This window comes from Taeniopygia guttata, chromosome Z (assembly GCF_048771995.1).
Source record: "Taeniopygia guttata chromosome Z, bTaeGut7.mat, whole genome shotgun sequence".
Lineage (NCBI taxonomy): Eukaryota > Metazoa > Chordata > Aves > Passeriformes > Estrildidae > Taeniopygia > Taeniopygia guttata.
In genome coordinates, this window is record NC_133063.1 from 40292493 (window position 1) to 40306947 (window position 14455).

Below are 14455 nucleotides of genomic sequence, written 5' to 3' on the forward strand. Positions count from 1 at the left end.
CCAGGATATAGCTATCCTTTGAATATATGCCTGCTCCCTATATATAATTTATATAAATTGTCTGGGGCACTGCCTAGAAATTCCTGGCTCTATTTCTTTTAAATGAGTAGTAGGGTCAGAGGTCGAGTATGTTTTTTGTCAGATGCGTGAAGGACTTTGATGTGTTTGTATTTACCGCTACTCTGAGGATTCAGATGTTGATGATTCTTTCTTTACCTCTTTTCTGGTTTTTTGGACTAAATGGTTCTCTACCAATGGCCTTTGGAAGGCTTGGCCTCACACTGGCCTACCCCATTGCTCCTTGAGTCCTGAATACATGAAGCATGCTTGTGTTCTTTTCCTGATCTTCTAAATTATCAGTCCCAATCACAGAATCACAGAATCACAGAATCACACAATCACACAATCACACAATCACACAATGGCTTGGGATGGAAGAGACCTTAAAGATCATTTCATTCCGCCCCCCTGCCATGGGCAGGGACACCTTCCACTGTCACAGGCTGCTCCAAGCCCTGTCCAACCTGGCCTTGGACACTGCCAGGGATCCAGGGGCATCCACAGCTGTTCTGGGCACCCTGTGCCAGGGCCTGCCCACCCTCCCAGCCAGCAATTCCTTCCCAATATCCCATCTGCCCCTGCCCTCTGGCAGTGGAACCCATTCCCTGTGTCCTGTCCCTCCCTGCCTTGTCCCCAGTCCCTCTGCAGCTCTCCTGGAGCCCTTTCAGGCCCTGGCAGGGGCTCTGAGCTCTCCCTGGAGCCTTCTCTTGTGCAGGTGAACAGCCCCAGCTCTGCCAGGCTGGCTCCAGAGCAGAGGGGCTCCAGCCCTGGCAGCCGCTCCGTGGCCTCCTCTGGACTGGCTCCAGCAGCTCCACGTCCTTCTGATATTTGGGGCCAATGACAACACCACATTAGATGACCCATCAGGGTTAGTTAGAGGAAATGCTACCATCAAAAGGCTTCCTTTTCCTTGTCATATCAAGATACCAACTGCCTGCCTATATTTCAGGATAAAATACATTTAAATGCCTTGCCCATTGTGTTCACTGTGCCATGCGCCACAGCTCAGCATCCTTCTCCCTTGATGCAGCCTTGCTGCAGTGGCTTTGCTCCCAGTTCTCATCCCACTTTGGTTCATCTTTTCACTGAAATCTGACTGAACTCTGTGTTCAGATTTGAAGTTGACCGTAAGTTGAAGAGACAGTAATTGCCATTGCAAACCTATCAGGAGGTCTTTAAATTGCAAAGACCATGTTTTCATCCTCTGGAAAAGCACGCCAGTTTTATGGTCCCACTTTAATGCTTTTTAAATGCCATTTTCCCCACAAAAATGTCACTGCCGAGTGACATTTTTGTGTGAGACATAAAGGAGGAATGAAGCCCCCATCTAATTTCTCTTAATTTCAGTAAAAATGATTAGGGAGGAAGTTGTTGCTCATTTGAAAACAGGCAGTTTAAAGACTTCATAACTGCAATTTCAAGGAACTTGTTCCTGATTTTTTTTAGATGTTTAGAGTTCACCACTGAGATTCTGGTAACAGCAAAGTGATGTGAATGAAATTTAGTTTTAATTTTGCTCCATGTCTTTTTATCTTGCCCCTGTTTACTTTGAGATACTGATGTTCACCCTAATATATTTAGACTCCCTGAGCAAATTTAATCACTTCCAGACTCTTCATCTCCTGATCTCAGATAGGCACTATGTATTTTCTCATATCTCAGTTCATTTACTTCTACATTTATGCAAGATCAGTATCTGTAGGTCTGTAGAAATGCAGGATTTCTAAATATAGGCCTCAATTCTTTTTGCTTTTTTTTTTTTTTTTTTTTTTTTTTTTTTTTAAGTCTGCTATAAGGACTAAATCCCCATTCTGGAAGAATGGCTGAAAGTTTCTCAGTATCTCAGTAACAGAACTATTTACCTAGGAAAAGGCTGGTTTTCCTCCTTTTTTATGTGGTGGGGTTTTTTTTTGTGTTTGTTTGTTGTTTGTATGTTTTTTGATTGCTGCTGCCTTTTTCTCCATGAAACAAGGAAGTACGGAAAATCTGGCCTTAGCTCCTTCATCTGCCTGAGTAGATTTGAATCCAGGTGATAAGCAGTCTGTCTAAAGTAATTAATTTCAGATTCTTGATTATCTCAGTTGCCATCAACCAAGGGGAGCCACGAAGAGTCTAATTATGGATAAACCAGACTTTTCTGTGTTGCAGAACCAAAGACAAAAGTAAATAACAAGGCTATGGAGCCAGACTCCTTCTTTGCCTTAACAAGGCCTTTCTCTCAATTCACCAACTGCTCTGACATTGTCTAGCAGAGTTTTAAATAACCTGGCTGCCCCACTGACTCCTTTTGGGTCGCTCTTCCAAAAGAGAAGGTATCTTATTCCTTTTTTATTTGAACTCAAGTCAAAACAGTTTATATACCCGTGGTTTTCCTTTTCTTTCTCCAAAGGAACTACCTTTTCCAGGAGCAGTGTCTTGACTCAGATGTTCAACTGCCCAGGCCTTGAACTCACAGCACATAGCCATTCCAGAGGTCTGTTTCTGAAATTCATGGACATGATTCCAAGCCTTTGAGGCACTTGTAGACCATAAATTATTTTTTTAAAAAACCTAAAGTACTGTTCTTTTTTAGCCCTTTATAAGGATTTACTCAGTTATCAGGCCTGGGAAGGGCTTTTCTAAGCCTTCCCTCTCAGCTCTGGGCTGTTGCCTCATAAACTCTGCTGATCGTCAGGGCAGATTTGTTAAAGAGTTTTTTCTTTAAATAAAAAGTGAGAGGATGAGAAATAGATGTGTAAAACTGCCCAAGGAGAGTCCATCACACTCTCTGTTTTGTTGGTGGCTCAGTACAGAGGAAGACAGTGCAAACTCCTGCACATCTTTCTGCATGCATGGAAGTCTGCAACTCAAACTGAGCTCAAGTGGAGGTGGAATCTGCAGACCTATAGCATGTTAGCAACTGTGCCATAGCTGATTAATCCTCCAAATTGTCCAAATCTGGCCTCAGCACCTTAGGAGATCCCAGCACTGACCCACAGAACACTCCCATATGCCTTGCACCTTCCTGTCTTTTCAATGCCAGGGTTTTTTTTGCCAACAGTGTTGTCACAAAGATATGGATTTCACCCCTGTGAGGATTATGAGACCCTGGCATAGAGGAACTGTGGCTGCCTCACCCATGGAAGTGTCAAAGGTCAGGTTGGACAGGGCTTGGAGCAGCCTTAGATAGTATAAAGAGTCCCTGCCCATGGAATGGATGGAATGGGACAAGTTTTAATCTCCCATCCATCCCAAACCATTCCATTATTCTGTGGAAGATGTGCTACAGGTGTTACAGCTTAACCAAGAAATACTGCCAAGGTATCACAGTCCAGAAGTGACATGAAACAGAAAAAAAGATGTAAGGAATTTAAATAGCAGACCCACAGAGAACACAAAGATTTTGGTGTTGACCTTGTGCATTCATTCCTTTCCAATCTCATGAATTGCAGAATCTTTCAGAAGGAGCCCAAAAGGATAGATGTAGCCTTGGAATTATCATTTCTCTAAAGGCTTATCTTTTCTACATGCCTCCCTTGCTCCTCTTGGGGACAAATTTTCCTGCATCCTGTTAAAAGCTTTTACTTCAAGTATCCCTCTATAAAATACAACATTTCCTTCAATCACAAGAATATAATCTGAGAAATTGTTCCATCTCCAGTCTGAGGTGTTAAGTGTTTTTGCACAGGAGTAGTTCATCTGTAGATTTGAGGGCTGCAGGAGTGGGGTGTGTCTGAGGGTAATTTATGGGTGGTTTTGACCTGAGTCAAATCCTGAATTCTGAACAAGTTGCAGAGACAACAAAGGAGAGGGAGCGCAGGACACCTACTTTCTAAAACTATCCCAAGTGTTAATCTGCTTTCTCAAAGATTGTGAGATGTTTTTTTGCATTGCCTGTCTGCTCTGAGGAGAAATGTTGTGTCAGCTAACATGATCCTTCAGAAGAGATATACAAAATTGATCTATTTTTATTCTGCCACTGGCTTGCCAAATGACCTTGCCTAAATCACATCCCTGTACCTCATTTTCAATTATGTAGATTAGGGATAAAAATTATTCACCTTCTTAGAGTGTTTTGATATGTATTGGTGCACAGCTACATGCTATGATTTTAACACCTCACAATTAACGCTCCATTTCTGGTGTTTTGAAGCCACTATCAAACTCCCACCACTTTCTGGGTGATGCCTCATGAGGTGGGGTTTATGGATGAATGCTCACCTAAGCAGGCAGGGGACAAAAGATTTCAGAGGATGCAAGGCTGATGAGCTGCCTGTGCTATGGTTGTTACTTCATGTTTCAGAAAACGTGAAAAAAATTAAAAATAAATAAATAAAAGATGCAGTTGAGGGGCTGTGGAGTGCTGGTTGGTGGTTGCAAATGGCTTGGCAGCAGCAATTCTTCACTGGCCCTTGAGCAGTCAATGTTCCTAGCAAGAGGGATCTTTTACTCCTGTGGAAACATAAGCACCAGTAATGACTACTATTATCCTTGATAAGATATCAGCTGCTTCCAAACCAAACCAGAAGAGATATGCTACAGAAAGTTAAGGGGTAGAGAAGATAGTCAATGAATATGGCTGGAAAAAGTAGAGACTTCCATGGACGTGTGTGTATCCAAGCACGGATGTGGTTCTGACAGCAGATTTAATCCCACCAGCTCTTTATTTACCAGGAATAGTTAACATTCACTAACGCAAGGTCAGGCACCAGGTGCCTGGTGAGCAGTGAACCCACCACGCTTGTTTCACCCCATTTTTATCTCCCATCTTCCCATGTTTCACCCCATAATTTTCTCTCATCTTCCCATGTTTCCCGATATTCTAGGGGTGAGTACAGCCAAGTCATGGTTGTTCCTGAGAGAGGCAAAGGAAGCTTCTGGTGCTGCAGGCTGGGGTTTTAGTTAAATGAAGCAGTAATGTCATTATCTGTGTTCCATCTATGCTTCTACAGTCAGGCTCAATTGTGCTAATCATTGCAGAAGCGGGTGACAAGGAGCTTACAATCCAGCCTGTCCAATATCAGGAAAGCACAGACTTCCAGCATCACCTGGGGAAAAGGAAAGAAGATCCTGTGAGGGCTTTTCATGTGGTTCTTGCCCAGAATCCCCCAGTGCCCAGCTTGGATCCTTTTATGAAAGAGAATAAATGAGATAAATAACTGCTCTTTTGGATAAGGACATTTGGGGAACAGAATGCATTTCCCTAGATCACACTAAATTATACTGAGTCAAGCAAGCAAAGTGATTCTTTCTTCCCCAAAGCTCTTCTCTTCCTCTAATTACATTTGAAATGTTTTGCATGCTATTGAAAATGTCACTTCCAGCTGCAGACCATTAAGGAGCCTATGTGGCACTGCCATGGGTTTTATTACGGCAGGTTTGTTGCTCGGGATTTCAATGGCAGCAAAACGAGGCTTGGGGTGAAATACCTTTTGTTGCAAATGTTGAACACTTGTTTTGGTGGTAGGGGACTTTTCACAAAGGCACAGTGCTTGCCAAATTATTTTAAAGACCAAGGGATGAATAATTGGGCAGGAATTATTCATATATATGCTATTTCTTTCCTTCTGCTCCAAAGCATTAATGGAGGCAAATGTAGTGGTCCTGGCTTGTACTGGGTAGGAATTTGTGCAGCTGATGTTTTCCTGAGCCCTTGTTTTCTGGGTACTGTTGCTTGAAGTGCCAACGGGACACAAGCAGGTCTGCTCTGTTTTTTTCTGCAATTACCCAAAGCTGAGTGATGGAGCAGCTCTGGCTCTCACAGTGGATCAGAATCAGGGACAGTGTACAGAGGAAAGGCTGATGGGCCATTGCTACAGAGATTCTTCAGTTTCTCCTTGCAGCCAGGCTGTGTGAGCAGTGGTCAGGATTTGGGAAAGTCCTTTCACCCTCCTGTAGTCACATCATCTTTCTTGCTCCTCTTCTTTTGTTCATGTTGCTCTATAAACCAGCTTGGGCTGTAGATTTGGTGACTCTTGGGCAGGAGTTTCCTTTCCTATCATTGCTTAGTTGCTGTAGAGTCTCTGAGCCCATTGCAAAAGTCACAGAGGAACACAAGGGGTAACTGGGATAACAGCCTGAAACCAGGATTTAATTACCTGGAAAGCAGTTCTGCCAATATGATTTGTTCTCCTTCTGCTGATGTGATGCCCAGCACACAGAACCAGCCCAGTAGAGGGAAAGTCTCAGATTTAGACTCTGTGCATCATTGGCCTTTTCATTTTCTTTTCCATACCAATGCAAAGAGGAATTTCATAAATACTTTCCCAGTCTGAAACAAAAGAAAAACAACACCTTTTCCAGTAGAGCAGGATGCATTTTTCAGACATGAACCAACCCTTCCATTTCCACATCAGCTTTTAAATGGTGTTTAATGCTGTGGCAATGAAACCCTTGATGTGACACCACTCCTGGCACCATGGGACATGGACAGGATGGGGAGATGTGCTGCTATGGGCATATCTAGTACAGCTTTCATCTGGGGTGAGCTAATTCTCCTAGAAACGAAAAGAAGATCCAAATACGTGTCTCATAATCTAAGTCACTAACAAAAAGGAATGAAAATGAGAGAAGGCAAATTCTAGTGAGAGAGAAATGTTTTTTTCTTTAAAGCAGGCAGGAGGATGTTTTGGGGAAGCTGTACCATTTTTCTAAGACTATCTATCCAGCTCCTTGATTTATGTATCCCTGTCCTGTAAGGGACACCCTGTTGGCATTTGCTTTTCAGTGCTGATCCCTGACAGAGCTCAGCACTTGCTCTTTAAATAGCCCAGAGCTGATAAAAGCATCGTTGTGGGGAGGAGCTGGCTTTGTCCTCAGCTCCAACATCTGCAGGAAAGTCAGGTCTGTCCCATCTCTGCCTTTGATAAAAGAGCAAGATTTTGTTGCAGCTTCTTGGTGAGTGTGGCCGCTGGCACCAGGCTGGAGAAGAGAGAGGAGGGCATGTGCATCTCTCACAGTCCCCTTTCTGGTACTGCTGCTTAGCACTGATCCTGACCCCATCATCCTGTTTGCTGCTGGCAGCCAGGCTGAGTTCAAAAATTTATTCCATCCTGGTCTGCAGGCACTGACATCTCTTGCTGCAGAAGGAAGGGATATTTTCTTTCTTTCATGCTGTACTGTTGTCACTAAAGTTTTGATGGAAGCAGAACAGCCTCCTGAATATCCTGCAGAGATGTTCATTGAACTTAAATGGAAAAGATCCTGCCAAAAGATTAACAGCTGACACTGCCAACATGTGTGGAATAAATTTCCAAAACAGCTCCAAAGAGCAAGTTGCTCCAGTTAAATCACAGTGGGAGCCCTGGAAAACTTAACAGAAATGTAGAATGGTTCACAGAATGGTTTCAGTTGAAAGAGACCTTAAAGACAATTGTGTTCCAAATCTCTGCCATGGTCAGAGACACCTTCCACTAACCCAGGTTGCTCCAAGCCCCATCTAACCTGGCCTTGAGCATTTCCAGGGATCCAGGGGCAGCCACAGCTTCTCTGGGCAACCTGCAAAATTAAACCAGATGGAACCAAAATCTTTTCACCTGTGTCCAGTGACAGAACAAGAATGAATGGGCTCAAACTGAAATACAGTAAATTACATTTAAAATAAGAAAAGAAAGCTTTTTTTTCGTCTGCATGGGTAATCGGACTCTGGCACAGGCCACCCAAATTGGTCGTGGAATCTTTATCCTTGGAGATATTAAAAACCTGGCCATAGCTGGCCCTGAAGGACCTGCTTTAGCTGAGTTTGCTCTAAGCAAGGTCTTCTACAGATGAACCTTCCAGGCACAATGACTTTGCAGTTCTGTGCCCCTGAAATTTAAGGGGAGAATGGTGGTGTTGGTTGAGGTCTGTGCTGCATAGTGCACAGTTTAATTTCCTAACTTGGAGAAAGTTCGGGAAGCCAAACTACAAAACAGAATGGCTGTGAGGCTGGTAAAGAACTGCCAGCACATGATGTGGAGGCTCACAGTCCACAGGAGAAGAGTGACTTGTTGACATAGCTCAAAATTGTGCCATCATTTTCCATTCAAGGATAATGAGGATTAATTTTTGCAAATGTAAGAAATAGGCTGTGAATTCCTGGAAGAGCAAGAGCTGTTTAATCTCTCCAGGATGTACATAATAAGTGAGCAGATATGTCTCATCATGAACATAACCTTTTTTTGTCTGACTAATAGCAGGACTTGAAGGAAAAACTGTCAGAAATCTCCCGTCCCTACCGAGGTCAACGAGTGCTCCTGTGATTTTAACAAATTAGGAAAGCATTCTCAAATGCTGTTTTCTTTGTTTTCAAGTTGCTTTTCCAATGGGAAAAAAAAAAACAAACTGAACAAACAAAGTAGCAAGCTAAAAAAGGTGCTGTGGCTCCTTAGAAGGCCCCAAGGGAAATGTAAAGTGATTTGGTCATCCATGCTGGAACATTCATCACTTTACTCTGTCCTGTTTTCACATCTAGCCCCAGCACTCATTAATTTGCCCTCATTCCTTGGCAAGGATGGGAGGTTTCCTTGCACATGCTGGCTTGCAGGGCCGATGGAGAAAGTTGTACTTCACATTCTGACTTCAAATCCAAAGAGGAGAGAGCGCGTGCCTTAGTGCTTTTAAAAAAGATGGGGGCAAACATTTTAGCAGGGCCTGCTGCAACAGGGCAGTGGGGGTGGTTTAAAACTAGAAGAGTGTCAATTTAGATTAGATATATAAAGGAAAAAATTGTTTACAATGAGGGTGGGGAGGCTCTGGCACAGACTGCCCAGAAAAGCTATGGCTGCCCCATGCCTGGAAGTGTTCAAGGCCAGGCTGGGCACTTCCAGGGATAGTGGAAGGTGTCCCTGCCCATGGCAGGAGAGCTGACTTTCCAGCCTGAACCATTCCTTGATTCCATTATATATGGCAACAACGTGGAACTACCAAGGAAAGGTACCTCCCCTCCTATGTGCAAATATCGAGACCTTTTTTATTTCTGTTGTTTTACCAGGAATTGCCCCAGGCTGGCACCTGGAATATATTGATGTGATAGACTCTGCCATGGACAAGACATTTCGCTTCCAGTGTGATCGCTGGCTGGCTAAAGGTGAAGACGATGGGCAGCTCATCAGGGAGTTGGCCTGTGCCAATAATGACATCCTGGAACTGAAGGAAAGGACTGGTGAGTTTGGGGCGCTCTTGTGCTGCTTTCTGAGGGACCTCAGAGGTCATAGGACCACATCTCCTGCAAGCTGGAGGCTCCCATGCAGGCTTTAGAGGTTATTTCATGTACACTTCAGTTCAATAGTGCAGTTCTAGGATAAGAAAGAAATGAAATGGGATTTGTGAGGAAGAAAAAGATCTCATTCTGGGTTGAAACCGAAGAGGGGCCCATCTGCAGAGGTTCAGTCCATCAGTAAGCCATGAGAACACATGGATATGATCTCATTAGAGCTAAAGTGCTTGAGGTTTTGAGGTGGAAAATAAGTTCAGTCCTTAAAGCTTGGTAAGTAACATTGCTCCAGCTTCCTCCTTAACTGGTTCTGGGCTATGAGCTTAAGTGTCCCAGCTGAACATAAAAACTGAGCCTAACAGCCCATGGCCCTGGGTCTGTTCTGGGTAATCCCACTGGGGCCAAGGTAATTACACTGCTGTCTGATGTGGTAGGTGACTCAGCCAACAAGAGTTACTTAACCATGCTGATGATATACAGAGTCCATCTCAAGAGCTACTGCACCAGTGCTCTTCTTCAGGAGAATACCGGGGAGACAATAATCACATTACTTCACTGTGATTGTGCTCTGCCCCTGAAAAAAAATCAGCCTTGTGAGGGCCATTTTGGCTACTTACAGGCCACCACAGCATCTGAGCACATCCTGCTGGGTACATGGACACGCTCAATCTGCTAGGAACGGTGGCACAAATAAAAAAAAAATTAAAAAAAAAGAAGGAAAGAAAAATAAAATAAAAGACAATATGGAGGATTCAGTCTGTGTTTCAGATGAAGTGCTTAGCACAGCATGGAGCTGGACACAGCTTGTTCAAGAGGGACCTCAGTTATCCTTGTGGGTCCCTCCAACCCTCCAACACAGAATATTCTGTGATTCTAAGAATAACTCCATCTATTCTTACTACCCGATTGAGTAGGACTTGTATTTTTCATGTATTCTCTCCCAAACCACTTAAAAGTCAAAAGTCCCACAGATTTCAGTGTATTTCCACCCTTATTTTGCAAATGCTTGCTGTCTTGTGGGCTGTGATAAATATTAGAAAAGGGGTTTTTAAGCAAAGTGATAGCCAAATGAAGAGATCTTGCAGGCCATATGCTCCTCCTTTTCTGTTTAATGTGTGTGTTAATTATGTTTTAAAGCCTATGAGATTGTCACAGTAACCAGTGACAGAGACGATGCAGATACAAAGGAGAACATCTGGATCATCCTGGAAGGGAAGATGGGCCGCTCAAAGGAATTCCTCATGGAAAACTCTACCAAGAAAAGGAGATTTGAAAGGTAGTAAACAGGATGGTGGGCCAGAGGAGCTCCCCACCCATTGTGTGTCCTCCACAAATGCCATCTCTTCTTGCCATAGGGCGCTGCGTTTGTGCCACGCTGCTTCTTATTCCCCTTCCAAAAAACTTGATGGCTTCCCACTTGTATTATAGGGAAGATTATCAAATAACTTTCTGGTGAACAGCCACAAAGTAGGGTTTAGGACAGCAAGAAAATATTGAATATTTTCAATAATATCTACATTTCCTTTTGACAAATCTAAGAATATCTATCAAAAGGAAATGTAGATGTTGCACTTGTGTGTGTGTGTCCTTTTGTATCTGTACACAAAAAGAGGCTCCTGGCAAGCCCCCAGGGAGGCTGTGTGGTTTTTGAGCTGGGGGGAGCAGAAGGAAGCTGGAGGTGGTTTTAGTTCCTTTTACAGCATCTCACTAGGAGTGGGAATTAGAGAGAAAGTAATAATAGTTGGGGGCTAGATGTTGTCAGAGCTGCTCAGATTTGACATTGCAGACAGCTCTGGGGGGTAAGGCTGTGAGATCACTGTTGTGTGAGGAAAGGCAGGAATCAGCCTCCTGCTGGAGACATATCCATGGAACATGGGGCATACTCCTTCTCCCACATGGAGCCAAAGTGCTCCAGGTGTGAGCAGGGTTTTCTGCTTGTTTAAGGACACGGCACACCCTTAGGAGATGGGGACCTTGCCAAAGTCACAGACACTGCTGATATTCTCTTGCTTTGGTTTTTTTCTGGTAAAGGAAAATGAAATTCTGGCTTATGTGGAATGCAGTATGACTGTCTGAGATATCACATGAAATATGAAAGATCAGGAGGAGCTTCTTGAGCTGATGGTGCCTATGGAGGAGTTAGACACCACTCTTCATTAGGCACAGTCTGTCCTTGGAAGGACCAAGGGCCAGTCCAAGGAAATAAATCCAACAGATACTCAGGGAACACAACAGGGATCCAGTCAAAACTTTGACATAAACCTATCAGGCCTATCCATGGCAGGAGTTTGAATTAGATGATCTTTAGGGTCTTTTCCAACCCAAACCATTCTGAGAATCTGTGATTTAATGGTTCCTCTGAGCTATCTCAAATTTGAGCTTCAGGAAGTGTAGCTCAACTAGCAAATTTAAAACAGCTATGGTGGGTAGATGTCTAGCAGATACAGTATCTGTCAGGAATTAATGAATAAGTGCTGGAGGGGAAATTAGTCATTCTTTAGCTTTATCTATAATGAGGCAATTTGATTTTGTATGTGGAAGAGCTCGAGTTTATCCTAGAAAGTCCTAGTGGCAACAATTTAAAGTGTCACCCCTAATCAGAGAAAATACTAAATTTAAATATGGAAATTATACTTTGTGTTGAATGATTGTAGGTTAAATCAAATTACTGTAAATGAAGGCTTATCTTCTATCTTCCATTGCCATATGCAAATTAGTTAATGTCCATATGAGTCAAGTCACTGGCAACCTCCAGGATGCTGAAACTGCTCCCTGTTTCCTGTAGGGGAGCAACTGACACATTCCAGTTTTCTTCAAAAAACGTTGGTGATATTGCAGCCATTTGTGTTGGTCACTGCCCAAAAGATGGGAAGAAGTCATCTGCAAAAGCTGATGTCTTCTGGCATGTCCAGGAGATTATCGTGACAGAGATGGAGCTTTGCAACAAGTAAGTGCCTTCTCATCTGCAAGGACCTGCCCTGGGGGAGCTGAGCAGCTCTGCACACATCCTCCTGAAGCATTTCAGGCTTAAAGTGGGGAAAATATTGTTTTCTGTTATGCAGTTTGGTGTGTCAGGTCCAGGATGTCCTTATCTGACTTACCTGCACAATTTCCCAGTTGTTACAGAGGGTATTTGCATGTGCAGGTAACTTTATAAACAAGCTGGCTGGGGTGAATCTCACAGCCAGGATGAATTGATGTCTCACCTTATGGAAAATAACCAGAGTGGCTGCAATTCAATTGTAGGATTCTCTGCACAGACTGGTCTTTTAAGTAAGTCTTGTGAAAAATGTCCCAGAAACAAGAGTAAGATAAAGTCTAAGTCTCTGATTCAGACCAGTTTGGATAAAAGATCCTTCTGGTCTGGTCCAAAAGGCCGCACATGACTGGAAAGGTTGCAATCATGCAGCTCAATCATACCTGAAGAGCCCTGAGCATGGTCAGGTCATGCACACTTTTGATCTGAGTCCTATATTTGGAAGGGGAGCAGATTCCACAAGGACTGTGCAGGAGCAGAGGAGATCACCCATTTGCAGAACAAATTGCACTTCAGTAAAACAATCCACAACATTAATTGTGGGTTTCTTCTCTTCTCCATGATATTTCCATTGCTGCTAAAGAATTTAACTACAAGGAGTTTGTTCCAGCTGAGACAATTGAGTGTTTAAGAAGAAATCCTTGAAGTGGTGGTTGTTTTTTTTTTTAGAAGCTAAGAGTCTCTCCTAGCAAATTAATCAGCCAGCTGAAGAGCCTTAATAATATTTGCTAAATGAAAACTCAGTCAATTGCATACTAAAACATACTCTTTTTCTCCTGGTGGGGAAAAGCCTGGAACCCTCCAAGTCCTGCTGTGCGATCAGATCTGCGCACTGAACTCATTGGGAGCATGCTGAAACTGCTGGGACAGTGTGCTGTGAAGGGGCCAAAGGTCTTCTCATAAAATCCCACTTTTTAAAGATTGTTTTAAATTAAAGAGGGTAGCCAGAAGTTACGGGTAAAGCCTGCAGTCTGTCCTTGTACTGAAGCAGGGCTCCAGCTCTGTAGATGCAGCATGTTACAGTGGTGTTCTTTGTGCAAACAAGCAACTGGAGAGCTTGCACCAAGAAAAAAAGTTCTCACTTAAGGTATTACCCATCCCAAATATCAAAAACCCTACCCAGAGAGCCAAAGAAAAAATTTAAAGAGTTACCAGATTGTTGCAGCAATAGTTTTGAATTATACTGGGATTTTTCCTTTCTTAGTATGTAAAAAGATAGTATTTAAAGATTTTCCTTGCACATTCCAGGGCTACAAAGGTTTTGGTTTGTTTTTTTTTCTTTTTGTCCCTTGTGAAGATTGGCATGCACCATTTTACTTCCAGACCATGAGATATTACGCAGCTGAAGAAATCAATCTGCAGCACTGGGCATCCTCTCCATCAGACTCTCATGCAGATTTTCTGCCCCTGAGCCTAAAATTTTGTTCCCCTGGGAATTTCTCATCTACAAAGCTTCTTTTCAGGGAATAAGTGCTTCATTTTGTCTGGAGAAAATGCCAAGAGTATAGGTGTTATATTTACATACAAGAAGTGCTTAAGAAACACCATACAGAGGGAGTCACAGTAACCCTTCCTCCAGGTGTTTATTTTGCACAGACACACGCACTGCAATCCAGCCACACTCCATTCAGGAGGACCTGCTGCAGTTCAGTGAAGGTGGGGGAAGGGGGAAAAGCTCATTTAGAACTGATCTGCATCATTGGAAACTAAATACATCATTAAAAGCAGAGTGCTCCAGCCCCTGGCTGAGTGCCAGCAACGAGGCAATTTATGGATGTGCTCGGTGTTCCCCACACATCACCAGAGACAGCACTGCAGAGACAGGGGCAGTTGGCATCTGGTACCTGTCATTACTGTGTTCCCACTTTTTTTGCTCCCTGCTAAGGAGGAGGTGGGTGATCTAGAAAGGAAAGGGGAGATTTAAATCTCCTTCATATTTCCCATTCCTTTTTTTACACCTTTTTCCTGCTCTAGCTCTGGTTCTGACTGCTTGTCCTGCCTTGGTGGGTCTGGAAACTGGTCATGCTATTGCACAGGTTGAAGAGGTGACAAGAGCCACACAGATCCTTCCCGTGTACAGTGTGTCTATAGCTGTGTGGGATGAGGTCAGATTTTTCCAGTTGCAAAGTTCTATCGTGGCTCTCTTTCTGGAGAAATATTCAAGTTCTGGTACATAGAGGGGGGAA

At 43.4% G+C, this 14455-nt stretch overlaps 1 protein-coding gene and 1 long non-coding RNA gene across 10 annotated transcripts in view; one reads left to right on the top strand and one right to left on the bottom strand.

Annotated features, from left to right (window-relative positions):
• The window catches only part of LOXHD1 (lipoxygenase homology PLAT domains 1), a 165223-nt gene that overhangs the window by 149330 nt on the left and 1438 nt on the right, over positions 1-14455 (top strand). For all 9 annotated transcript variants that reach the window (XM_030258491.4, XM_072922261.1, XM_041711229.2 and 6 more), the window contains 3 exons: positions 9011-9181; positions 10370-10508; positions 12018-12179. In XM_030258491.4, the coding sequence (XP_030114351.4) occupies positions 9011-9181; positions 10370-10508; positions 12018-12179 (472 nt within the window). The remainder of the gene's footprint in view (positions 1-9010; positions 9182-10369; positions 10509-12017; positions 12180-14455) is intronic.
• On the bottom strand, positions 4685-9015 carry LOC116806750 (uncharacterized). Its single transcript, XR_004365795.3, has 2 exons — positions 6138-9015; positions 4685-5087 (listed from the first exon to the last, which is right to left on the bottom strand). It is a non-coding gene; the product is annotated as an uncharacterized lncRNA (long non-coding RNA).